Consider the following 27550-nt stretch of genomic DNA (forward strand, 5'->3'; position numbering starts at 1 on the left):
TGACAAAATAAATTTATCAGAAAGTTACTTTATATTTTGGTGACACAAAGCTTCTCACAACTTTCCAAGGGCTACCATTTTTTTTCAAGGTCTGAGGAACACCAACTCTGTTTTACTGACTGTGGTGCCTGGATCTGCGATTTACAAGATGAAACTGTTGGCACAGCTTTCAAATTGCATCTCGTTTATATTAAGAACTCCCCAAAATAATTGTAGAAGATGCAAAATGATGTAACTGCTGAATTTCCACATTGGTGTCATGGTTTATTTATCAAAATAGACTAATTATATAGATGCTTGGATTTTATGGGTTAATTCACCATTTTTATCTATGTTGAGGATCGGTATTAACCAAAAATAAGCACGGAGAACGTCTACCATGAATGATCTCCCGTATAGCCAGGAAAAAAAAAAAAAATAAAAAAAAAAAATCAGTCTCTATGAACTAAAATTGTCTTCTCCTTTCCCCACACCCAGCAGCACCAGGCAGAGAGGAGGCGTCGGGGCCAGGGGAAACGGGCCGGCCCGCGGGGAGAGAGCGGCAGCAACAGCACTCACGTCTCCGCCGTAGGGACGGCGACTACAACAACAACCGGGTGCGCGGCTGCGAGAGGGGCCGGGCTTGATGGGAGGCGGGTCCCGCCGCCGCCACCTCCCCCCTGCCGCTGAAGAGCGCCTGCGAGGGCGGGCGGCGCGGCACAGCTCGGATCGGGTCGGATCGAATCGGCTCGGCAGAGCGCGGGCCGGCGGCAGCAGCGGCTCGGCCGGCAGCGCCCACGCACCCGCCACTGGGCACCCGCCTTCCATCCATCCATCCGTCCCTCCTCCCGCCCCCCTTCCTCCGGGACTCTCCGCTGGCATCAACCCGCTACTGCTCCTGCTGTTGTTGTTGGCCGGCTCTGCCACATCGAGGATATTTTGGCTCCCAGAGAGGCAGTGGCACCCTCTGTTTTTTTTTCTCTTTTTATTTTTGGACTCTGCCTGGTGCCGGTACCACCGCCGTCGGGGAGAGACGCAGAGGAGCGGGCGAGCGCCGGGCTCGGGGGCCAGGTGAGGCGGAGGCGGCCGCGGGGAGCGGGGGAAGGAAGGAAGGAGGGAGGGAGAAAAGGGTGGCTCGTCGGCGAGCACTGACCCGCTCCGCTGCGCCGCCGGGGGTCTCAGCCGCCGCCAGGGGAAACCGGGCATCGACCCCAGCTCCCCGCGGCCAGGCCCCCAGAGCGACTTGCCCCGGCGGCGATGGCGGGAGTCGCTGCCGGGGAGCGGGCAGATCCCGTGGGCAAAGAGGGCTGCGGTGGCCGCCGGGGTGGCGGAGGGGACCCCGCGGGGCAGAGCCCGGAGGCGGGAGGGGAGGCGGGCGGGGATGCCGTGTGGAAGCGGCTGCGCGCCCGGGAGGAAAAGGGTTAATGGGCAGCACGCGCTCTCTCTGGGTTTGGTTAGTGCTTTAAAGGGACTTGAAAAATGTTGGGCTGTGTGATCTCCCCATCTAACTTTTATGTGGGTGAGCGTGTCATATGCGTGAAAAGTCATAGCCGCTCTCAGCTATCTCTCCCATCGGTGCTTTGGGAGCCCGATAGATGCACAGGGGTTTCAGCGCTCCCCAAGGCAGGCGGTTGTCTCTTTAGCAATTGGTACTTTTTTGTGTCTGAAAAATTTTCCATTTAAAAGCAATACAACAACCAGACACTACGACCTCTACCCTCCCCCCCCCCAAAAAAAAAAAAATCCAACAAAAACCACGTTGGAGATATGTTGTGGACAGTAGCATGGTTTCATTCTCCATGTGGATGATTCCCAGCAGGCTCCAGCTTTGGGCAAGCACCTGGCTATTGCTGAAAAGAAGTTGATCAGAATTCAGGAGTATTAGTTAATAAGTGCCTGATCCTGTTGACCCTGTTCTGGTTCACCCACTCAGCTATGCGGGGGTGTTGAAGAAGGTGTCCTGCCAGTTAAACCAATTATAGCTGGCAAGTAGCAGTCATCAGCATTAGTGGAGGAGTTGGAAGTGAGGCCCAGTCACACCATGCCCTGCTGTGGTATCTTTTCTGAACTTCAACAGCAGCTCTCGAAGTCCAGCAGAAAGCCAGCTTTGATCCTTTGTCTCAGGCTTTGTGTTGGCTTTTCAGCTTCCCTTGTCTTGTGATACCTCTGTAAGGGTTTCGGATCTCGGGGCTGGAAACTAGTCTTGCTGATGGAGAGAAAGCTGATGTGTGACGAGCAAAGGCCACGGAAATTCATAACAGCGTGGGAGATGTGGTTGTAGGAAGAAAACTGGAGTGTTACAAAACACACTAAAGATCTTCATGTGTTATTAGACTGAAGCTCAATGTCTAGTTTTTCATAAGCTGTGTGGTGTGCAGGCAAGGCCACAGCAAGCAAGCAGCGTAGCATAGAAAAAATGACTTGGGTTAATGAGCAACACCATGTAATGAAGACTTTGTATAAACCTTTTGTCTTAGGACCCTAAGTGTTTCTGAAGAAACAAACAAAAAACAGGAAGGAGAGAATCCCAGTCTTTTTAGTCTGTGGTGAAATTTCTAATAAGATTCATGTAGAGGCCATGATTGCACCTGAAAGTGTCAGAAATCTTATTTGTAGTCCTAACTGGGGATCAGATCTAAACTTACTGAAAATGTGTATAATGTTTTCACAAACACTTTCTGATCAGTAAGGCTTACAGCTAGCTATCCCTAGACACTGGAGCAGGTTTCAAAGGCAAAACCAAGGATGTTAGAACTGTCCATATGCTTTTTTTGAAGGCCCAGCTGAATGTGAGGATAAACAGTTGTTTAAACTGTGGCAAATTTAATGAAAATATTAGGATGCTTGCTGAGTGAGACTCATGCTGTGTAAAATTCTTTGCTGCTCAGTGAGATGTGTAATTTAGATCAAATATTTGTACATGCTATTTGAGGTAAAAACCATCATTCATAGCTTGTGCTTTTGGGTAACATTAATGAAGTGTAAGTTAAATATTCCTTTCATAGTCAGTTGATACATTTTATTTCAATTATAAGCCCCAGACCTTTGATGACAGTGAAGCTGAAATGAGCCTTTCAGGTTAAGGACTCCTCATTTTTAAGTGATCAACTTCGTAAGAGGATGAAAGGGTTCCTTGTCTCTGGCTGTTGGATCTTTTTATTTTCCTCTTCACTTATGTGGATGGCTTTTGAATGCATTGCCATTTTAACAGGCTGGGCTTATTTTGTTAAGCTCCTTATTTCCCATCCTTTCCTGAGTTTGAGTTTGTATATTGATTTCTCCTTTTGTTAACATGGCTAATGAGAGAACTGGCTTGTAATAAGTGATCACAATTTTGTGGAAATATGAATAGTGTCCTATGCATCTATTTAAATACAAATGCACGTTCAGTTTCTCTTGTGCAAGAGAATTTAGCTCAATGCTGTGAAACAGAAGGAAAATAGTTGAGAGACAACTTGCTGCAGTGTAGCCTGATAAGGTATCATTCACCAACACCTGCATTACAGCATCACAATAAACCTGAACAATGGCCATAAAACTGGCTCGATCCCTTACGTTTGATCTCTCCCGCCGGTCAGCAAAACGATATGAATCTTATCACTGTTTTCCTTAAGTTATATATAGGAGAACAAGTTATACAGGCCTCACACAACCTGTTCCTGGCAATACAGGCAACACGATAGAGCTTCAGTAGCATGAAGGTATTGGTACTGGTCCCATTACCAGCTCTTTAAGAAGGGTATTTTACTGCATAAACCCTTTTCCGTTTAAACTTAGGCCCTCCTAAAGTGTGCTAATCGCATATTTACGAAATGTCCAAGATAACATGGTTTGAGATTCTTTGGCTAATGAAGGAAGGAGGTAGCTAATTTTGAGTATTGGCTTCAATGATAATTCGTAGAAGGGGTGAAAGGGGTGAATGTGAAGGTGTACCATGGTGAACGCTCTGTCACTTCCTTCCTTTGAAAGCTAAAGTGAATCATGACGTGTCAACAGGAATCCAGTAAGCAAAAATAACACAAAACCAAATGCTTAAGATAGTGGGTGAAAGTTAGAAAATATCTCTAAGTGAGAGATACTCGATGGACAAAGGACTTCTGTAGCACTTTCAGACTAACAGAATAAAGTACTAAATGCCTTCACACTGGTTATCAGAAACTAGACATCTTCACTTGCTCCTATCCTAAAGCTTTAATGACAGTGATCCTATGAAAAGTCTTCCAGTTAAAAATCTGCGCAGGCAAGATGGGAATTGTGCCCTGTGTGGTGGGATGTAAGCAATGAGAAGGAAAGCTCGCTCCTTCCAAGGGCTCTTCTGTAGTCTGTACTGGAGTAGTGAGATAAGTCTGTTAACAGGCTTGCTTCCTTGATTAGCAGTATTTTTCATGTGACCCCTCTTGTTTTTTCAGATGAGTGATTTTGGGATCAGGAACATGGATCAAGTGGCTCCAGTGTCTAACATGTACAGGGGAATGCTCAAGGTGAGTATTCTCGAGCTGTCGGCTTCTAAACCCAGCCGGTCCATCTCCCAGCTAGTGCATTTATTGTGTTCTTATGCTAACAGAGGCATTGTATAACCACGGCAAGGTGAAAACAGATATTCAGGTTTAAACTGTTTGCATGTAACCTCTAGTCTTCTACAGCATTCTCACTGAGTTTAGTAGAGATGTGAAAAGCAGAACTGCAATAGGAAGATGTAAATCTTATACCTTCCACTCTCTCCCCCACAGAGGCTCCTTTCCTCCATCCCCCAAATCCTAAGAATTTGAAAATAAGAGGTATCCAAGAACAGAGCTTAAATTTTTGGAGTTAGTGGAACTTTTGCCTAAATAAAGGTTACGGTGTTGGCAGGAGGGGTGGTCTTTGTGTCATCTTTAACTTGATGAGACTAGCAGAGGGCTGTTCTGATATGACTGGTTAGGTCTGATTCATTCAAGAACATTGTATAAAAAAAAGTAGGCTATTCACATACTAGATGCACCTATGTAAAATGGAAGTCAAATAAATTGTAAAAAAACAAAGGTAGTTATTAAATATGTTTTATCTTTAGATAGACTCTTACTTTGTTTTGAAAGGAATTTACAAACTAAGAACAAATGAGAAACAGACTCTACAGACTCTGTGTTTAAGGGTTTCCCTCCTCCCCATTTATGCAAGTTGGTTTTTAATCCCAGTATAATTTTTTTTGTACACAGTATTGATTAATGTACACCAAATAAAGGTTAGGAAGACACTTTCTGCTTTCATTAACTTTGGGGAATGTCTGTGTTTTGAAGAATCAGTTAGTGAGACTCTGTTACCCTAACTTTTCTGATGTTTTATGTTGCCTCTTTGCTTTCTCTCTTGCCCAAAACAACAACAAAATCCACTAGACATCCCTCAACTTAACAGCTGTATGGTTGTTAACTGAACAGCAGTGGTTCTAGGCAGTTGTTCAGTGTTCAGTTGTCATGTAATGAAGTAAAAATCAAGATGTGTATTCTACTCTTTTGTAGCTGTTCACGTTTATTTAGTTCTGTAATAATTACTCTTAGATATGTTGAAAAAAAGCAAATATTGCATAACTGATAGGGCAAGCAGAATTTATTCTACATTGGGTTTTTCCTCTTTTACTACTATTGAATCAAGAACCTGCTTAAACATTACTTTTCTCCTTTTGAAATATGAAACTAGCACAGTATGGATTTTACTCATTCACATGCCACAGCATTTTTTCCAGTGACTCAGGATAAGGGTCAACTATTTACACAAAATGCAGGAGTTTCCAAATTGTGTTGAAAGAACTTGCCCTTTCTTTTAGGTAGTAGGAATGAGTCAGTGCTTTTATCTAGTAACGCATAAAGAATCTTTTACTACCAGATTTGGCAATTGCTATTAACTTGCTTCATTCAGATGTGAGCCTTTTCATAGGTTGGCTTTGACTCTTTCCTCTAGTTGTGGGGGGTACCTGAACCAACCACACACAATTTGTCTCCACTGCCCAGCGCTCTCTGGAGATTTCTGAACCCAGTTAACCCCTAGAGGCATGATATTGTGTATTTTAACAACTTTTTCTTCTGTGGAATGTGTGCTTGCATAATGTATGTACTAGGATGCGTTGCCATTTGTTATAAAATACAACTAAAAAGTTACAATTTATAGTTTCTTACTAGGGTTAATGTAATCTGGGGAGGTGGATGACATACAGCACATGGTACAGAAAAGGCTCCAAGCCCCTTGAAACTTTGTGGTGACATAAAAAGGGAAGTTAGGGAATGTGAAGAAACATTAATACTTATTTGCTATTCCAGAAGGATAGTTCAGGTTGCTTTTGTATCGCACATGAATATTGCCCTGAAAAATCTTTGCCTTGTCCTCAGCTAAGTTCTCTACCTTGACATAAGTCTGCAGACCAGTGGATGCCTAAAACAAAGAAGCATTTGCAAGTTGCCTTTGTCTCCAGCTCCCTGAACTGCAGTAGCTGCCATGAATTCATGCTGCAGCTCTCCTGAACAATGTTCTATCCTCAGGTGCTTTAAAAATCTCAGTGGCAACTTTTATCCACCCGTACCACTAAATATTGCAGATGCTCTTTCCTTGTGAGTAATAGACAAGTTGCATAAGTTATTTTTAAAGTTATTTCCTCCTCTGTTAACGTTACTTCGCCCCCCCCAAGACTAATGTGGCTGAGAGTAATAGTACTCTGTATTTCTAGCATACACATTGACATAAGTCAAGTTTGAAAGAACATGGGTTTTCAAAATATAACATCCATCACAGAACCTAGCCATGTTACACTGAGCATCTGAGCACCTCAAAGACTGCAAAATACAGTGCCTGCCAAATCCAGTAAGACAGAAGTATAAGGGTCACAGCAAAGGAGTAACATCTTTCCTCAAGCCCTGTAAAGCTTGCTGTATATCTTCAAGTGATGTGGTTCAGATTAAATATTTCCATTTTTTAAAAAAAGCTGCATAAACCTACTGTAAGTCTTGCACTGGAAGTTGTTTTTCCATAAAGTACCCAAGTACCCATCAACTGGACAGTATATTTAAACAGTTAGGGAAATAAGTATTTCTTTAAAATATACCTGGAAACAATCCTCTCCCCCTCTCCCCCTCTCCCCGCTCCCTATATATATGTATACACACACGTGTGTGTTCTCTATTGTTAAATGCCTCAATTACAGGAAAACTAAGAATATCCTTACTTGGTTTTACTGTAACATGCAGAACGTGCCACCCACCTAGTATTGTGGTCTGAATGTTAATTGTTTTGTATTAACGTACAAGAAACTATCATTGTGTTTATATTTCAAAGGCAGAAGTTAACTGATTCAGGACAGTGGCTGTGCATCATCTGCCAGTCTGGGAAACCTAACCCAGCCACTACCTAGCAATGAAGTTGACACTTCTCTAGCAAAATGCTCACAATTTTTTTTTTTTAATTTATTCTGTTGCTTTGCAGCGTCAACCAGCGTTTGACACCTTTGATAGCTCAAACTCTCTCTTTGCTGGGTATTTTTTCTCACTAAATGAAGATCAAACACTTCAAGAAGTGCCAACAGGATTTGATTCTACTTCTTATGGTAAGTCTTCGCTCTGTTCCTTAGTCTATTCAGAAAGAAGTATACTCTTACAAGTGCAACATGTGTTCCCTAAAAATAAGTGGTTTACTACATAGAATATGAGTCAATACTTGATTTTTTTTTCCATGTGGGTTGCTCTACTGGTAGTTGGTGTTCTCTCTGCTGAAAAGGAATGAGCACTGGGATTCAGTAGCCTAAAACTTAAAGTCCATGGAAGAACACTTAGTAGGTATTGAAGCAGAGCTAAGAGGGGTTTTTTTAATTAAAAAAATACTTATTTGGTATGTGTACTTAAATTTACAGTTTAATTATGGTTGAGATGTTGCAGGTATTCTGAAAGCTCATTTTTTGACTCTTTGATGTTAAATCCCAGAACACAAAATCTTCATTCCCTTTGACTTTTCTTTTTTCTTTCTCTCCCCTAGGGTTTGTTTTACTCCTTACCTTAAAAAACAGGGGCGGGAATGTTTACAGATCCTTGTGTGTGTGTGTGTGTGTGTGTAGGACAGTACCTACTAAAAGTTGTCTGCCAATTCTTATTTAATATCCCTGACAAAACAGGGAGTTTTATCCAAAATGTAGATATTTTTTCATGAAGCACTTTATTTCCCCTTAGGGAAGGAAGAGAAAAAAAAGCCTCAAACCTCTGAAAACCACCAGTCCTTTGTTCTAATGTGATTCTAATCAGTCACCCACTCTGGTCAGTGAAGCAAGTCCTAGCAGATATTGAGGATGGGTGTGGTGAAAACAGAGGTTAAGCGCAGGCTGGTAATGAGCTGCACTTGCTGGGTCAAGTGGAGCCCGTAGACAGTGCAGGAAAACAAGAAGAGCTGCACAGCTTCATGAACTGGCTTCAGGTCTGCCAAGTTCATCACCTTTGTGTATCCTGCCACCGTTGTAAGCTTCTAACATAGCAGAGCTCCTTTAAATGCAACCTGCATGTGAGTTCTCAGAGGCTCTCAAGTGTTCAGGGATGTGGTAGCAAGTGTGTTGTTAACCCCAGATTATGCCTGTCTTAATGACGCCAATCACAAACAAGCTACCAGAAAAGGATTTCCTAATCTGAAACTTCTAGGCAGTGTGGCTGGCTTTCTTCAACTGAGAAATTCTTCTTTCTGGGTAAAATGAGGCATCGTCTAGTGAAAATTGCCCAATAAGAAAGGTTGAGTGGCAGCCAAATTTGTCCCTAAAATGGAATTGACTTGCCAATTTAAAAATCAGTTAAGCATATTCATAATTTAGACTTGCATAGGAAGATGCTGATTTTTTTTTTAATCTTGTTGCATTATTTAGGCACTGAGTACCAGCTTGTTACCTGTCACACTTGTTTGGTTTGTACACTAGAATAATCTGTTATACCATGTAGTTTTGCAATTGAGATATGCATGGGAAGGTCTGAAATACAGTGGAAAGCAGTATTAAATAGTGCAAGCTGATTCTTCACAACGCTACCATCAGTTACTTAGCTCTCAAACTAAATGAAGACTCTCTGGAGTTATAAGGAAGTCTGAGGTCAAACTGTAGGTGACAAAATAGGAATAAGCAGTCTCTATTTCCTTCTAAAAAAATAGTAATGGTGAAGTTTCCCTGCAACAAAGACATTTTATGTAACTACTAGGAACAAATGGGTGTCTGTATCATGGAAAGCTGCAAAGCTTTAAATTATCATGATGCAATTTTATCAAGCCAGTATCGCAGAGATGGTCGTGTTGATATATTAAATCAAAGACTTAATATATCAGAAAAGGGATCTACACTGTTTTTAAATACCTCATTTCTAGCATCCTTTTCTTATTTTTCAAATAGTGCAGCAAAAACCTGTCACTCAATTCAGTGGCCGGCCTGAAAGTTAATGTATCTTCTTTTTCCCCACTGCCCCTTTTCTTGTAGAATCGAACAACTGTGAATTGCCTCTGTTAACCCCGTGCAGTAAGGCTGTGATGAGTCAGGCCTTGAAAGATACTTTCAGTGGTTTCACAAAGGAACAGTGTCGGCTGGGTATCCCAAATAGTAAGTGTTTTCTATTTATAAGCTTTTCTTTTTTTTTTTTTTTTTTTTTTTCCTAATGCTAAGGAGGAGGCTGAATAGCAGCTCTTTCAAAAGGGAAAGAATGATGTCAATAGGAAATACAAGAATGGATCCTATGTGAATCTGGCACAGCTTGACTTGGAAAGACCAGACTTGCTGGTATTAAAAATGGATGCATGGAGAGCTCATGCTTTGGCAGCGTAAGAGAGAATCAAGTAAACTGAGGACATCTCTGACTAGAACTGAATGCAGAAGAAAAATAGAGGACTGGTTTTTGTTGGTTTTGTTTATTTTCTTTTTTGTTGTTTTGTTGTTGTGTTTTTCTTTAAATTCAAAAATAAAATCACGACTAATTGATTCAGAACTAAGTAACTTCGGTTATCACGTTTGTTTTTTCATTCACTGCCTTCTAATGAAGGTTATTTGACAGAGGTCAGGAGTTACCTCTAAATGCTGGATACTTTCTGTCTTACAGATCCCTGGTTGTGGACTGAACAGCAAGTTTGCCAGTGGCTTTCCTGGGCTACCAATGAGTTTAGCTTGGCAAACGTGAACTTCCATCAGTTTCTCATGAGTGGCCAGGACTTGTGCAGCCTGGGCAAGGAGCGTTTCCTGGAACTGGCACCTGACTATGTGGGTGATATTCTGTGGGAACATCTGGAACAGATGATAAAAGGTAGAGTTATGGAGCCAGAAAGAGCTTTTGGTTTAAGTCTCTTCTAACAGAAGTAAAAATGGGACTCTTTCAACACTTGTTTCATTATGAAGGGCTTTTATTATATATGAAAACTCGAACTTTAAAACTTGGTTAATAAAAGCATTATCAGAACTATGAATACATCCTTTTTTATGCAAAGCACAGATCCAGATATCTGCAGAAATGATTCCATGTTCAGGCTGAATACCTGTTGCAGTCAAGTTTTATTTGGAATAATCATTGAAATAAATGAAATTAGAATAAAGCCACTGTAATAGCCCATTTAAAGAGAAATGAACAAAGAGCTGGACAAAATTTGGTCACTTCCTATTACAAGGTTTTGTTTTTTTCCTTCAATGTAGTGTTTTTGAAGTAATTCAGTGAATGAGTACAAAGAAGTCAGAGACACCTAGAGACGTCTTAGGTGAACACTGGTATTGTTAAAACATTACGTGCAGTATCCTGAGAGTTTCACTGCTTTTGGAGTGTAACATTCAGTAGTTGCATGCATTAAGGACTTCAACCTTGAAGCATACTGCAGTTATTGTTCTAAGTTTCATGTTAAAATTCAATTGGTACAATGGTTAGGAGTTGGTTGGGTTGTGTTAGTTGGGTTTTTTTTGTAATTTATCTCAAGAAAGTGCAATGCAGTGTATTAGTAAAATTTCTGTGAATGATGACCTCAAAAATATTCAAAAGAATCAGAAGCTTTTTGTGGCATACAGGTCAAATCTTAAACTATAAAACCAAATTTTCTTTTTTTTTTCCTCCTCTCCCTAGACAGCCAAGAGAAAACACAGGATCAATATGTGGAGAACTCTCATCTCACCTCAGTTCCACAGTGGGTCAATAATAATTCCTTAGGTAAGTATTTTAAGAAATGTGACATTTTCCATCTCTTACATTTATTCTAGGCATGTCGCAGATCCCAGTTTAAAAACAAAAAATTAGAAGTACCAGAATAGTTACTGTGCTTGAGGAGAACACTTGACTTCAACTGCTACAGCCTTCTTTCCTGGTATTGTTTAGTTGTAGTCTCATTCATATCAGAAATCTTTTGAAGAGCAAAGGCTTTGAGAAAATCCAGTTTCCTCTTGGTATGCCAAAGCCTACATCTGTGGAGCAGGGTGACCACTCCCAGCTCTAACAAACCAGGTCAAAAATGAGCATCTCTGGGGAGCAGCAGGAGTTACATTCAGGCCTTTTTGAAGACTGTGGGAGTGTAGTAGAGCTTTTTTGAAAGTGTATGGGCCGCAGTGCTCGCTATCTCTGATTGTTGTATTTCATTCTACCACAGTCAATCTCCAGCTCAACCTTATTACATCACTTAATGATGAGGACCTTACTCAAAACCATTTAAGCTTTTCCAGCTTTTTCTGTAGCCCTGTATTTTCCCTGAAGAACGAACAATAAACATATTTATGGTTGGCAAGTGATAGAGGGAGATGTACAGCATCTGATTCAGAGCCCATTAGATGGGGATCTTCTCACTGACTTCAGTAGCCTTTCCAGTAGGTCTATAGCATCTATCACTCTTTCTCTGCAACTGTAATGAGGTGCTGGAGGTATGTTAGTCTAAGGTACTGCACAGGAAAACATCTAATTCAGTCTTTTATTTCTTTCCTCAGCTGTTAATGTAGATCAGAACTCCTATGGTATGCAGATGCCTGGATACCCTAAAGCCCTTGGTTATCCCAAACCCGGTCTCCTGACTGACATCTGTCAGACTTCCACAGGACCAAATCTCCTCAGTCCAGAACAAGAGTTTTCTTTGTTCCCTAAAACCCAAGCAGAGGCTGTTGGTGTGAACTACTGTGCAGTAAATCAAGATTTCTCAAGAAGCAATCTGAACTTGCTGATGGATAATTCTGGTGAGTGATTATCTGCATGATAACTGAGGGTCCAAGGCCATATTCTAAATGGCTTTTCCTCCTTTGCGTAATTTGTATTTACAAACTAGATTAGGAGTGGGGGGAGGGGGGAGAAAAAACAAAACAAACAAACATGCCAACACTTATCTCTTTTTTTTCTTTTTTTTTTTTTTTTAATTTTATAAAGGTAAGCTTAGAGAACACGAGTCTAGCGACAGCGGTGCAGAAAGTTATGAAAGCTCAGATTCGATGCTGCAGTCCTGGAACAGCCAGTCGTCATTAGTGGATTTACAGCGTGTGCCATCCTATGAGAGTTTTGAAGATGACTGTAGCCAGTCCTTGTGCCTGAGCAAGCCTACAATGTCTTTCAAAGACTATATTCAAGAACGAAGTGATCCTGTAGAGCAAGGGAAACCAGTTATACCAGCAGCAATTCTAGCTGGCTTTACAGGTATGTAGTGAGGCAAAATGGTCACTCCTCTTCTTGTGTAACATGAATATTCTCTATAAATGTGTACTATGATGATAAAGTTGTGTAGTTGTAAGGTATGTCTTGCAACTTGGTCAGAGACCACTGCTCATGAAGAGTTTCAGTTTTAAATGTTACTGAAGAAAGTCTCGTAGGAATATCCATCTAAAGCAAGAACAGGCAGGTACGTCAGAGCACAAAAGAAAAATCAAATGCACTTTTTTGATCTGTTTGAAAAAGAGGGAAACTTGGACAAAATCTCCCACACTTGGGAGTTTCTGCAGGTGTGGACTTGCCTGTTGAGACCTTCTTCCTGTAGTCCTTGCTGAAATTTTTTCCTCTAGAACATTTGCCAAGCCAGGGACTGTAAGACAGACACAAGAGCTTGAAATGCAGCTGATGGGAGGTGGGAGTAAGGAGTGAGGAGTCCATACAAAAAAGAAGGACATAACCCATGTCACATCCTGTGTTGCCATGAAAAAGCTGGCTTGTTTTAATTTTAACATGTTTATGAGGATATTTGTGTTACAGAGAAAAATCTAAAGTTTCTTTATGGTAGGTATTTAAAAAAAAAAAAAAATGGAGTAATTACAAGACATCCTGTGATATGAGTATGGTCACATACATTGGTTGTGGTAAGACCTTGCAGAAGTGTTAATTATGATTTCCCCCACCCCCGCTCTCTTGACAGGCAGTGGACCTATCCAGCTATGGCAATTCCTTCTGGAGTTACTGACTGACAAGTCCTGTCAGTCATTCATTAGTTGGACTGGAGATGGATGGGAATTTAAACTTGCTGACCCAGACGAGGTATGTGGCCAGTTGTGGTGAGCAAAAAGATTTACGGTCTGATCTGCCATCTGTGGGCCTAGTCTTGAATATGAAGCATTTACAAGATCAGACATTTAACTGAAATCTCTTCATCTGCAGATGCTTTCCTGTGCAGTCAGAATGGCTGTGGGATGTTCCCCTCCTCTCCTCCCACCCAAGGATATTGGCATTTGCTTGTAGTTAGAACGTGTTGTGTAGTTTGAAACTCAAAGGTAGTATACCAAGTTAACTCTCTTGACAGTGTAATACTGTAATTAGCTTACTGAATGGAGTTGAATCAACAATGGCTGGGATCACACAAAGGCATGAGGAAGATGCACGCAATGTATCACTGTTCTTTTAGATACACAGCAAATATAGCAGTGCTGCTTTTAAAATATTTTGAGAACTTATTTGTAATGACTAAAGCTATAAATAGAATGCATTTTCATCTTCTGATACTGTTATTGTATTAAGAGACATTGAATATAGTCTTTGAAAGACATTGTAGGCTTGCTCAGGCACAAGGACTGGCTACAGTCATCTTCAAAACTCTCATAGGATGGCACACACTGTAAATCCACTAATGACTGAAGCCTTTATTAAAAACAAACAAACGAAAGTACCACACACAAACCACACAACGGGGCATGGAAATAATTAAATCCAAGGAACTTCATATAATTCAACTTCCATCTAAAGAGCTGTCCATACCTCTTAATAGAAAATTTATGCTTAAATAATGAAATAGTATCTTCTTGAGAAAGGAAACTCTGTTTCCCATAAACTTCATCTCTTTAAACACATCTTGGCCCATCCGCTATGAGTAGATATCCTTTTCACTGGTATTTGCTATCGACCACTTTCTCCTGAAGCTGCCGATAACCATCTTGGAGCATGTTCAGCTGAGGAGCCAGTCACCAACTCTTCTCTTACCTGAGTTTGGGACATCTAAAGCAAATAAAATGCTCAGGCTGAGAAAGGGTTTTAATAACTGTGTTTATCAGCCACCAGCCGGAAGAACATGACTTGAATAAACCCTTTGCATTTCATGTTCTTTTTGGACTGGCAGGTGGCACGGAGGTGGGGAAGGAGGAAAAACAAGCCGAAAATGAACTATGAGAAGCTCAGCCGAGGCCTGCGCTACTATTACGACAAGAACATCATCCACAAGACTTCAGGGAAGCGCTATGTGTATCGTTTTGTGTGTGACCTGCAGAACCTGCTGGGGTACACGGCGGAGGAGCTGCACGCGATGCTGGGGGTGCAGCCTGACACGGAGGACTGAGCACCAGGATGTGGTGCTGCAGGGGTGAAGATCACGCCTTGGGACCGTGTCTGGGAACCGTCTGCAGTTGGTTCTTCTGGCTGCTCAGATGGGTGCAACTCTTGGGAAATAAGGACCTTCACCGATTTTGTAACCAGGGAGAGCTGGAAGGAAGTGGCCTTATTTCATCAGTGGCTTCGGGTGTTGGCCGTGTCAGGCACTTTGAGCAGCATGGGTGTCAGCACAGACCCCAGCTCTGCTATGAAGACATGGAGATGCTCTTCGGGTTGAGCATTTCAACTACCTGTACTGCCGTATAAAGCGTTTTGGCTACTTAACGCTGCCATGTAATAATGGGTTGGCTTTAAAACCAAAGGTTGGGTGAGAAACCAGTGATGCAGCAGAACTATTGCTCTGATATTTTAGAAGTACCATCATCCTTGCTTACATCTTATTTTATAAAAAAAGAAAAAAAAAAAAACCTAATTTATTTTAAATGACCAGTAAGGAAAATTGATATTAGTTTTGTTCTAAAGCACGTTTTATTATTATTACTACTCCAGAAGTGTGCTGCATAGGTACATAAATGTGGCCAAAACCAGATGTAGCAACCATTAACAAAAAAAAAAAAAATGACCCTTTAAAGAAGGGGAAGGAAAATCATACCATTTCAATAGTCAGTTTGTATATATTCTGTGATTCTTTTTGAAACTCTGTAATGTTCCTATTTAACAGATATTGTATAGTGTAAATTAAACTAATTGTATGTGTGTTTTTAAATAGGATGAATGTAAATTTATGAGATTTTTTTTTCATGTTTGTCTAGGACATACAACCTTCTGCAAATATTTAATTGGCCTGAGAGACAACATAAGTACTCAGTATGCATGCATATGGTATACCTATGATAGGAAATTGCTGGGGGGGGGGTAGGAAGGGAAGGCTGGCTCAGTATTTTGTCAAGCCTGAAACTGGCAATTCTTTGTGCATTTTGGCATTTTTACAAGAAACTGATGTTGTATTCTGGGACATAAAGGGCCTGTTTGTGGTTTCTTCTGTAACTGAAAATGAAAATATTAATATGGATAAAATTAACTTTTTTCCTTTATAAATGGCATATGTTTTTTGACTTCTATGCATGTCGTTTTAAAAAAATATATATATACAAGCCTTATTTTTTCATTTGACTTGTCTCTTCTTCCTGCAGTGTATCCTGTATGATTAAAATATGAATTCTATTTTTGGAAATAACTGTGACTCCTTTTCAAAGATCAGGAGGAATTTATGTAGCAGCTATTTTTACTGCAAAAAAAAAAAATATTAAAAAAAATCACTGGAAAAATGTACTTTGTAAGAAAGCTTTATTTTTTATCTGAGCTTGATGTACATTCAAATGTGTTGTACAGTGTGAGAGGTTTAAAAATGAGTCTTTATTAAAACCTCTTGAACAAGAAAATAGCACGTGTGCTTTTTAATTTGGAAAATTTCAGGAAGTTCCCTCTTTTTATTTGTTGGTTCAACCCTTGCCCATTCCTAACCCACCTACCCTAAACCAGGATAAAAGCAGAGATTGGGGGGGATAAACAAAACAGATTTACAGCAATCAGGAGCTTGTTAGAGAAAATTCTGCAAGAGTGCATAGGCTTGTGGTCTTGAACCAAGCTAGATGTATGTGACCACTCTGCGTTTAGATAGAAATTAAGGTTTTTGTGCTGTGCCTCTGAGAGAAAACCAGCAGTTCGGCACTGTGCTGGGATTCAGTGTGTAAACTGATGGGTAAATGCATGGCAGAGCAGAGGCGTGTTAAGGCTACTGATGGTTAAACTGTTCCTGATTGTATCCCATATTGAAGGAAGGCTATACTGTCCTATTTAGCTCATATTCTTCTTCATCCCTCTACTTTACAGAAAAGCAGGAAATAAGGAAACATTTGTTCTTAAGCATATATTTAGAAGTAGAAAATGTAGTTATTAAAAAAATGGTGCTTCCCCTAGGCTTCTTGATCCTTTGATCTGTGGCCATGTCTTGATCTTGCTTTCGTTGTAGTCACTCAGCTTTATTAGCATGTTAAAAATCTGGAGAAAGAGGGTGTTTTTTTCTAAGAAAGTACCTTTCTAAATGGGTGGAGTGGAAAGGGTAGGCCTGTGTCTTCTCTTGAATATTTGCAGACGTTGTCCTTTATTCTGTCTTTTCATAGTCCCCATAAAGGAAAAGAAGCCTCCCACATCCTCTCTTCACTGCTGCAGGCCTGGATGTGTCTCAGTGGGCACTGGACCACAGATGGTCTCGTGCTAGTGAAGAGGTTGTAAGGGGATGAAGAAAGCCGCAGTCCCCTGGGCTCAGACAGAACTTGGCAGAAAGAAGAAAAAAACACCACAAGCTTTCCTGGGCTTTGAGTAACACTCTTAAATGGTGGTACTACATCTTAATAACTTATATGACCTGCCTTTGAGCTGTGATCCTAACAGGGGGAGATACCTTATTTTGCAGGAAATAGCATATGGTCTGTCATGATTAATGTGGGTTTGTTTTTTTTTTTTTCCCTGGCTGTCTTTCTCATGCCGTAGCTGCAGAGCCCTAATTGTTCTCTCAATCTGTGCAAGTTTTTCTCCGAACACAAAACTATTTCTTCATTTAGACTGAAAGCTTAGTTTCTTCTTGTGTGCGTGATCAGTGTTGACTTCAACTTAGAGACTAAGGGGAAGCTGGTTGTTTTCCTCCCTGAGCAGAAAAAGGAATTTCACAATAGCAAAAACAGCAAAGTGTCCCGATACATACAACTCACACTAGTGTGTCTTCCATAAGCAAAACCTGGTACCTTGCACTGGGTCGGGTCAGCAGCAATCCAAGCTGCAACCCAGTGTGACCCAAAAGACAATTATTAAAGGGTAGTTTGTCTTAGCGCACACAGAAAACACTGCTCTGTTTTCTCAACCACCCAGCGTCAAAGAGGCTGTTGAAAGTAGTCTGGCTAAATCCTTCACCTTTTTCAGGTCACGCCTCCCTGCCCTCCCAGCTGCCAGCTTTCCTCAGGAGACAGCAGTCAAAATAAAGTCTTGCAGTTGGCACCTACCCATGGCTGGCATGTCACCTCTAATAAAGAAGTTCAACTTCAAAGCTGCTTTTCCTCTTTATTCATTTTCTAAAAGAAAAAAAAAAAAACCACGCAAACTAATCCTATCCTAAGTAAAATGATGCCTCTGGGTTGGGAAATCTGTGAGCCACAAACACTTGGTGTCCAGGAGGCTATTTTGGGAAACATCTGTCTACTGTACCCCATTCTACACTCACTTTAGGTCATAGCTGTTGGCCACCATCAGGTAGAGGGTAGGAGCATGAGAAATGGGGCAGATGATGGATCACTTAACCCACTACTGTATCTCCACCAGTGGGAGGAGAATTGAGTAAACCTGGCCACTGTCTGCTGGTCCATTCCCCATGTGATCTCCCAGGACCCCCACCATGTTGCTGCTTGTTGGATGGGACACCTTGCCCGTCTCTTTTACTACTGACTTAAGGACTTCTTGCCCAATCTGTACAGAAGCCCCCTGGCCACTCTCTGCTGTGTTGTCCTCAAGCATTGGAGACCAGCCCCTCAACCAGGGGCTGAGGTACGGGTGCACCAAGCTTTTGCTTAGCAGCAAAACAAAGCTGTCTTCTCAGTATCCTTCTTCATGGCACCTTTCCCTTTTTTGGCAGTCACTGCACATTGAGCTGATGATTTCAGAGAGCTGCCAGTGATGACTCTGAGATCCAGTTCCTGGTAATTACCATTTCCATGTTTAGCATCACATACACCCTGTTTGTGTTATTTTTCCTTGGGTGTATTACCTTGCATTAATCTATGCTGAAGCTCATCTACCACCTTTTGTCCACTCGCACTGTGTTGTGAGGTTCTCCTGGAGTTCCTCGCCAGCACTGTGGCATTTGACTACTCAGACTACTTAGTATCATCTGCAAACCTAGAGGTTTCACTGTTTACTCATTAGCTTGGGTTTTCTGGCCCCTATCAGAGCCAAGGTGGCTGTTCTTATGCTAAGGACCAAGAGGGCTGCTGTAGGATTCAGCCCTTCTGTTTTCAGTTCCCAGCTCTTCCACAGGTTTCTGGGTGGCCTCAGGTAAAACACTTCAAGATTGAGCCTCTCTGACAAGGCTGCTGCTGCTGCTCTGGTATACAACTCGTTCACCCACGCTTGTGAATGGGACCAGTAGCACTGAGGTGGTGTTCTACCCACTGTCTTTTGGGCTTTCCCTCTCCACCAGTAGGTAGTGGACCAGCATGCTTGTGATGCAGGGCCACATCTGGCAATGAGCAAGACCAGCAGCAGCTTGTACAATATGGAAACACAGCATTCGGCCTTCAAGAGGGTTCGGTAAAGTGGTCTGAAACTGTTGTACTCTACAAATGTCAACCAGACACTGGAACTTCCTGTATTCTTGCTAAAAATCTCCTGGTATTAAAAAGGAAGCAAGAACTAAAAAGCAATTTACATGTTCACAGTATTCATGGAAAGACTTTTTGATGCCTTCTCCAAGGATGTTTCAAAGTTTGACAGAGTAAAGAAAAGCCAGATCTCGGCCATCACCGTATAACTTGTGTGTCGTGTTTCTCTTTGTGTGAAGCGAAGCACTAGTTGATTTGTGTGTGTTTACACAGCCATGTGACTGCAGCAGTGCTTCATATGCTAGACATGTGAATGCTCAGGACACTAAAGACAGAACAAAAGGTGGCCCTGTAAGCAAGAAGAATGAAAAATTCAGCCCAGGGTGAACAATCTTTGAGAAAGCTATCTAGTATCTCATTTGTAATGTGTCATGTGATCTGCAGTCTGGAACCACACAACACTGAAAGTTACTAAAAATAAATAAAATAGGCTGGCCACTGACAGCATAATTTGCTCTGTGCAAATTGAGATTTTTCAAGTGATAAGCCTCATTTATGAATAGGAGAGTTTTAAGATAATTCTGTGGTTTGGGAAAGCAGCATCAGATCTTGCTGTTTTTCTTCCTTCTGCCTCTACTTCTCTTGGAATTTACAAATATGTATTAAAAAAATATAATGAGTAATGAGTATAAAAAATATAATGAAAATATCTCTGCATATACAAATATCTTCTTTGGAAGATATTTTGCCTAGGTTTTCTCTAGATAGCTAGCAAAATTGCCCTAACTCTCACATAAAAGGTTTGCATGACTTCTGCATCATAACCTAAAACAAGAGTGCAAATGCAAAAGTCCTGACACCGTTCCTCTGAAGCCTGCATATCCAAAAATTATTTGTTCATTATGTTCTTTCACTGTGAGCAGAACCATGAAAGAAAATAGGTTGGTCTGTGCATTACTTAACCTTCAGTGCTTTGGCTGCAGAGCCTTGAGGGAGGTAGGCAAACTGAGCTGAAAGTGTGTGGTTTGGAAATGGAGGGGGCCATCACATTGAGTGTGAATCCCTCCATGCCACCACCGCTGTGCATCAGAGCTGGCTAACCCCGCTCTCCCAGCCCCATCCCAGGTACATGTATGTGCAGCCCAAGGTGACATGCATAGAGGGGCTAAAACCTGCAGTCCCTCCAGAAAGCTGACAGGCAAACCCCTCCTCTCCTGAAAACACAAGGCTGTTCTTGCCCTCCTGAAGTGTGGCCAAAAGGGACAGTTGTGGAGCAGCAGCTCTTGCCCCACTTCAGGTAAAACTCACTTGCCTGCACAGCAAGGTCTGCAGTGGGATTGCAGTGCCACAAGTGGGTTTCCACCATACATCTCCCACCTGGGCCCTCTGGGTGTAATGCAGACAAGGAAGAAAGTGTTTTCCATTAAGTGATTGCAATTCAAAATTCAGTCTCAGGTGCAGAAACCAGAACTCCCCCTCTCCTTCAACTGGATGCCTGATTATTAGGCTAAAGAGACCTGTTCCCATTTGGGCTGCCTCTGTTCCACCTCAAGAATCTTGAATCAATCTTCCTTTTTTTTTTTACTTTCTTTCTTTTTTCTTTTTTTTCCTGACAGAAGGCAAAAAGCAATCTGGCAGATGCAGTTCTTCTATTTAGTTTCCTCCCATTCGCAGGGAGTCTTCGTTCTCTTACAGGGAGCTTTCTAGCCTGCAGAGGAAGAGGAGTTCTTCCAAAAGAAATATAATTCCTCCTACATGCCTTTGAACAGACCTGTTTGTTCGTTTTTTCCCCATCTTGAGTGCCAGTCCCTGGGAGATGCCAAGAACCCACGTCTCTTGCTGAAGTCAGGACAAGGTCCCAAGCCCCCATCTCGCGCACTGCCCACCCTGCAACCAGCCCCACCTCAAGCCACTGCTGCTGCCGATGGGACAACTGGGACAGTTTCTGCTTAAGGATGAACTGGTTTTGAACAGTTTCCCCAATGTCCTGGGCACAATGCTCCTTTTCTTCTTCATCAGGACTCTACGTCTGCTGGTTTCCCAACTTTTTTTTTTTTTCTTTTAAATAAATATAGACATTGTTGCTTGTGCAGGGAAAATTCCACTTGCTCCTGAAGGGGCTTTGCCAGGATCCAAAAGCTCAAGATGTATCTTTTCCACAGGCAGCACCTTCCAGAATTCACAGATTCCTCCTTCTTTCTTTCATACACAGGAACACTTTTCATTCACATTCTTAAGCAATCTCTAAAATCCCCAGCTGGAGCCCGGTGCCATGACTGAGTCCCCATCTCATGACTTGCGCTTTGTGAGGAGAAGACATTGCTGCTACTGAGGAGGAGTGAGAGTCACCAGCAAGGCTGGTCTGTGTGCACATACGCAGGCACATCACAAGAAGAGCCAGAGGCCACGGATGCATTTGCAAAGAGCAAGTTTTATTTTAGTTACCTCTCTACTGGGGGATCTCCGAAGCCACACCTGAGCTCCCAGGCAGAGGTGACACCAGCGGGGACGCAGGCGCTGGTCAGTTCAGCCCTGCTGGAAGATCACTGGGTCTGCTGAGCTCGCCTGTATTTCAAAGCTTCAGGCAGGCGCAGCCTCCCGCTCTTTCTCACAACAAAGCAGGAATCTCAGACACAGTGATAAGGTGCCCAGAGTTTCTCCCAGGCCTGTGTTATCTAACACAGAGCTTCTACTCATCAAGCACACAAGGTCAGTAAGACAATTAGTGTGATGTGTGTGCTTTTTCTACAGACAGGTGCAAGTCACTTGAGCATATTTACGTTTAACTAACCTCCTCGCCAAATCTTCCGCTATATCCCCATACATGGTCCCTGTGCAATGTTCCCTGTTTCTCATCCCGCTCTGAACTTAAGCAACACTGAAACAGGGGATTTGCCATTTCCCTTGGAGAAGCCTTGTGCAGACCTTATCTGTACTCAGTCAAACTCTGTTTGGTTTCATGGTGCTCACTGCTCAGTCACAACCATCACACCTCTCCAGTGGTTCAGTATGGCATGTTCTCAATGGTGATGGTGCTGTTGCTTGTGCGTTTACCAAGCCTTGAAGATCACAGTCCAAAATGACACAGGTGGTAACCCCAGTGCTTGGGCAAGTTTGGTCATCGTCACGTGACTTTACCGAGGTCAGCAGTGTGCAATGACTCATTCAAAAAAACCCATTGGTGGAGATCACAGAGGTCCCTATCTGCTCCATCTTCCCTTCCTAAATGAGCAAACCTTTCCACTAGTTGAAGCAAGTAGATACTTACCAGAAGCAGGAGCAATGGCAGTGCTGCCAGCTCTCTGCAGAGCGCAGCAACCAGAAAAGCCAGAGCAAAACAGCCTCTCAGGGCAGAGCTTTCCACTGCAGCAAGATTGGGCCTGAGATGTTCATATTTTATTACAGTCATTTTTCTCCAAGAAGTATTAAAATACTCTCACTATTTGAAGGGGGGGGGGGAAATACACATGAGCTGCCTAGCTATCCCTAAGCAACCCATCAAATAAAGCAATAAACTATTAGCAGGCAGAACGGCCTTAAAAGGACCCACAGCAGTTTCAGACCATCAGGGGAAGAATAGGAATGGAAATGATTCTGTGAATTATTAGTAGTACCTTAACAGCAGCCCCTTAATATCTCCCACAGCGTTCTCAGTCATTAGAACAGCGGAGCTGCTGCTCCATGCCAATTATTGTCCCTGCGTTTCCCTCCGCTGGAGGGGATTTGCAGACAATCCGGCTGAAATGAGATTTTAGTGAGATTCTGCTGTTCTTGCAAGTCTCCACTGCAGCAGCAGAGGTGTTGTTGGATAGAAGCTCTCCCAGTTCTTCCCATAAGGCTCAGACAAGGAACTGGCCACCGCAGCTGCATTTCTACAGTTTCTTCACTGCAGGGATTGACATCTCCTTAATGGAGCTGCAGGGGACCAGTGGGAGCCATTTATGACACTCACACAACCCACACCCTCTAGGTTTTGTCCAATTTTGGCTTTACCTCCTCTTTCACCCTATGGTATTGCAAAGTGCCTACAGTGTGTAACTCCCTATAGCAATGCTTCATCACCATCAGCAGCCTTGCCTCCTTATCGATCTAATGTAAGCCCTAAGCTGGCCCTATTTTGAGCAGCAGGTTGCACCAGAGGCCCCAACTAGCTTCAGTTACTCTGTGTCTTGGTGCTTTCACAGAATCATAGAATCATGGAATAGTTTGGGGTTGGTTCATAGAGGCCCAACTCATCCTTCATTCTGACATTCCAGGTTCACAGCAGATGAAGTGGTCACCCATCTTTTGACATTGCCTTCACTCAACTGTGTAAGGAAAGTTTGCCATGCTGAGACAGGGAGTCCATAAAATTTGTGCCTCGGCACCTCCTCAGCAGGTTGGAAATGCAGAGCCAGACATCTTGGACCAGGTCCTACCCTAATCTGAGACCTGAGACCCAGCACAGCAGTGGAGGCTGTGGCAGGTACCAAGGTGCTGCTTCAGCTGTGGGGGTCCCGCTCAGGAGCCATGTCTGCAAGACGAGAGAGGTCTAGCACTCAAGTCAGCATAAGAGGGCTGTGCAGACAGATGGTTCTCAAATTGCTCATAGAGGCCCTTGTTTGGCTTTGATTTTAAGTCACCAGGCTAGCCCGGACTCTTCCACCAGCCAGCCAGCTGGAGATCCGCAAACACTAAAAGAAGGCAAGGAGAAGGGGGAGCATGGCTTCTGCCCTGTCTCCACAGCCGAGCAAAGACATTTCCTGCCCCAGCCACCACCACTTGACTTGACTTTTCCCACAATGCTTTTTTTTCCATGCTTCCTCACAACATGGAGGGGGCTGGGAATGCAAGTGGAAAGCAGGTCAAGATCTTTATTGTTCCTTGCTCCTGTGTGTGGGCGGTAAGAGAAATAGGAGAGCCGCTTCTTCACAGGCCTCCTTGTCCTGGCTATAAATCAGAGCAGCTCCAGTGGCACAATCCAGGAAATAACCAGAGCATGTTATGGTTCCCTGACAGCTGTGCCTTCCTGACCAGCTCTCGGCTATCTGCCCACCCTCTCCAGCTCACTCCTGCACATCCCTGCAGGCTTGTGCAGGAGGCAGGAAGGGAGGAAAGAGCATTGGCATGGCCTTCAGCTGCTCTGGGCCCCCCGGGGCTCTCCAAGGGTTGTGCAGAGCGGTTTGCAGGGGTCTGCCTGCAGGGCAGAGAGCAATTATCTCATAAAACAGGGACCGAATGTCAAGTGGGGTTTGAATTCTGCAGTAACTCTGCTCCCAAACTGGGGTAAACCAAGCCACAGGGGACTATTGCACTGTGGATCTTCAGATTAGTTTTCCCATGCAGACAAGTCTGAAGTTAAAATAGCTCCAACTTCCCTCTTGGCCCTGGAACAGGAGTGCAGAGGCAACATGAAGATGGTGTCCTTGTAGATACTTCGCCCTGTTCTGTCTCTGTGGGACACACAAGGTTTTGGTCGTGGATGGGAGAGCCCTTGGTGCCCTGGGGAAGCATTGACTCCCTTTCTTTTCAGGTTTGGCCATGAAGCCACCATCCGTTGCAGAAGAAGAAGAACAGTGCTGGTCAGTTCTGTTTGTGAAAATAAATAGAGGAACAGAAAGTTGTACCCAGATTAAGTCATGGGTGATAACTATGTGAACACAGAGTTCTCCATCAAGTTATGAAATGCCAGCTGAGCTGGTAGGAAAGAGTCTTAATGTTGCAGCATATGCTTGGTGCGCTGAACATTGCTGCTTTTCTATTAAAAACCAAGGAAGGTTGCGACATATGACCACATTTGCAAAATGTGGGAGAAGGTTACATCATTGTATTGTAAATGTCCCTACTATTTTGGCTCTGGCAGGCTTGCATGTCAGGAACAAGCGCTGAGCTCTTGAGTAACCATGTGTGTCAGCGTACGGAAAACATTGCTAGAGATTCAACAGCGTCACAAGTAGAAGTTACTTGTAACATTTTAAGTTTTTTAGTTGTTTTAAGGGTATTTTCTTTTTCTTCTTACCTGTAGTATCAGGCTCTGAAGATAAGGTGTTTTTAAACGCAACCACTCCTGACAAGCACTCTCAGGGAAGATGCTCTGTGAGCTAGAGACTTTCTCAGTTAAATATTTCCATCTGCAAAAAAATGCATGTACAAGCCAGTTGAGATTATTCAGTTTTGTGCCAGAATTATCACTTTTTCAACTGGGGAAAATAACATGGAGGGGACAAAAACTAAGTCTTATTTTCCAAAGTGTTCTACTGAAAGATCTGCTTTTTCATTTCAATGTTTCTGTCCCTTCCCAATTTTGCCTAAAATGAGAACTGAAAACAGAACGTCACATACTTTATGAATGAAATGTTTTATCTGACCAAAAGTAAATTGTGTCTTTGTGGGTGAGGGAAAAACATTAAAACAAAAAACTTGTTTTAAGCAAAAAAATTTTGGATCTTTATCATCCTTTCATTTGAATTGCCTACATGAAAACCAAGATAAGGTGTTTTAGATATTTCGCTTGCTGGAGATGGGGTGTTTGTGCATGCAATGTACAAAGCAGCTTAAGCCTTACATTTTAATATTATGTATTTATGGAAAAACACTACTTGCATCATCATGTTTTCAGTTTTAATGCAGATTGGCTTTCATATTGATGGAAAAGACAAATAAAACCAGGGTAGGGTAGTTCAACCCATGAAAGTCCTGACAGCATATCCGTTCCTCAGCTGTGTTTGTCTTTCTCATCTCTTATATTATAGTATCAGTCATTGTTACAGGCTCCAAGTCTGGACAAGGCATGAATTTCTATGGAGAAAGACAAACAAACACTGATAAACCTAATTTAGGGAAGTTGTCTGTTCTTTGGTTGCTTGCTTATTTTAAACAAAACATGCAACCATGTAACAATTCACAAGAAAATCTGAACAGATAACTAGCAGGAGGATTTTAATTGTTTTTTCTTCTTAGATTTGGAGAGCACTAAATCTGCTTTTTAGCTTTCTGAATCAGGTTTGTGATTATTTTGTTACTGTTGTTTTCATATTTGAAACTTCAAGTGGAATCATTAAGAAATCCAATTATTATCCATGACTTCAGTCACAATACACAAAGCATTACCAACAGGAAAATTACCTGGATTTGGATGTAAAGACAAGGGTAGATTCACAAGTGTGAACATCTTAAATGTTTTCCAGGTTTTGAAAGCTTATCAGCTTGGAAAACATATTCCATTGCTGAAATGAAACACACTGTCACCAAACACAACTTTTTCTTGGAAATAAGTGTGAAACTATCTTCTCCCAGTTCTGGAAGGTGTTGGAAGCCAAGACTAAAGATGTGTCACTAGTATGGGAACCATCTCACTGGAGGCTACACAGAGACCTGCTAGAGTTGTGGAACAGCAGCCCTCAGCATCCAGAGGCTGGGACCATGCTGACCTACAGCATTGGACCAGAAAGCTAATACCTGTAGCTAGGAAAACACTAAAAAAAAATGCAAAGGTGACACGATCTCTGCACTAAAGGTTCCAAAAGCATCAGCCTTCTCACCCCTCAGGACCACTGGTATCTTCAAGTTAGATGTCTTACAGTCAGAGTCAAGTCAGTTTGCTGAGTTCTCTGCAGCCTGTCTCCAGCCCACAATTTTTCTCACTATGCCTTCAGATAGCAGTCCCTGGCTGTGGCTGCCTCCCTATTCCTGTCCCCATTACCACATGACGCTGAAGCTAGAAGATGTACTTTCTTCCACACCTCACTTCTTGTGTGCAAGGGATGAGCTCCCCATAAACATTCCTGTATTTTCTTTTCTACCTCACCTCATGTCCTATCATGAGGCTTTCCTCCACTGTGTCATCTGCCAAATAGCTGGTGAAAGGTCGAGCTCCTGCTGTGTCCCAGTTGCTGCAGCAACACCATCACCTGCCATGCTAGCAATGCTGCCATTTCTTGTCTCCTTGGTTTACCCCTGGCCATGGGTAGCATTTGCACAGCATGAAGCACAATGGTGTCCTAGGTTCCCCCAGGTTTCCTAAGTGCAGTAGCCATGTCTAAAGGGGAGGTGGTTTGGAGAATTCTTCTGAGCTTGTGGGTCCTAACATGAACGTTACCCACGACCAAATGCAGTGAAGAGATGATGCTGGGTGCTAGCTACCCTTTTGCACTGTATGGACCACCACAGGTATGGATCATGTCTAAACCCTCATCTGGGGTCCCTGGGATACTCTTACACTGACATGCACAGTCAGCCTTTGCAGGACCATGTAGGTACAGCTTCTGCTACAGCAAATAAATATAGTAATGGCAGAAAAGTGTATCAGTTCTGTCAGGCTTTCTAGGAAAGATGTTACAGAAGAACTGTAATTACAGATATGAAAAACATACCGCAAACTCTCAAACTGAAACAGGTATTTTCATTGAAGAAATTCAAGAACTCAGTCTAGCTTCTTAACAGCAAAAACAAAAAGGCAGAGTCATGGCCTAAAAAACGTATCCTTGGGAAATACAGATT

The 27550-nt window shown here is 42.5% G+C and overlaps 1 protein-coding gene across 1 annotated transcript; it reads left to right on the plus strand.

Moving 5' to 3' along the window:
* The first annotated feature begins 673 nt into the window (after positions 1-673).
* On the plus strand, positions 674-16144 carry ETS2 (ETS proto-oncogene 2, transcription factor). The gene is made up of 10 exons (XM_065862025.2): positions 674-1050; positions 4389-4460; positions 7426-7546; positions 9437-9556; positions 10050-10250; positions 11052-11135; positions 11900-12142; positions 12330-12593; positions 13303-13421; positions 14494-16144. Exons 2-10 carry the CDS (start codon positions 4389-4391, stop codon positions 14707-14709), a joined length of 1440 nt encoding a protein of 479 aa, XP_065718097.1. The 5' UTR covers positions 674-1050; the 3' UTR covers positions 14710-16144.
* The last annotated feature ends 11406 nt before the right edge of the window (positions 16145-27550 follow it).

Source organism: Patagioenas fasciata, chromosome 1, assembly GCF_037038585.1.
Source record: "Patagioenas fasciata isolate bPatFas1 chromosome 1, bPatFas1.hap1, whole genome shotgun sequence".
Lineage (NCBI taxonomy): Eukaryota > Metazoa > Chordata > Aves > Columbiformes > Columbidae > Patagioenas > Patagioenas fasciata.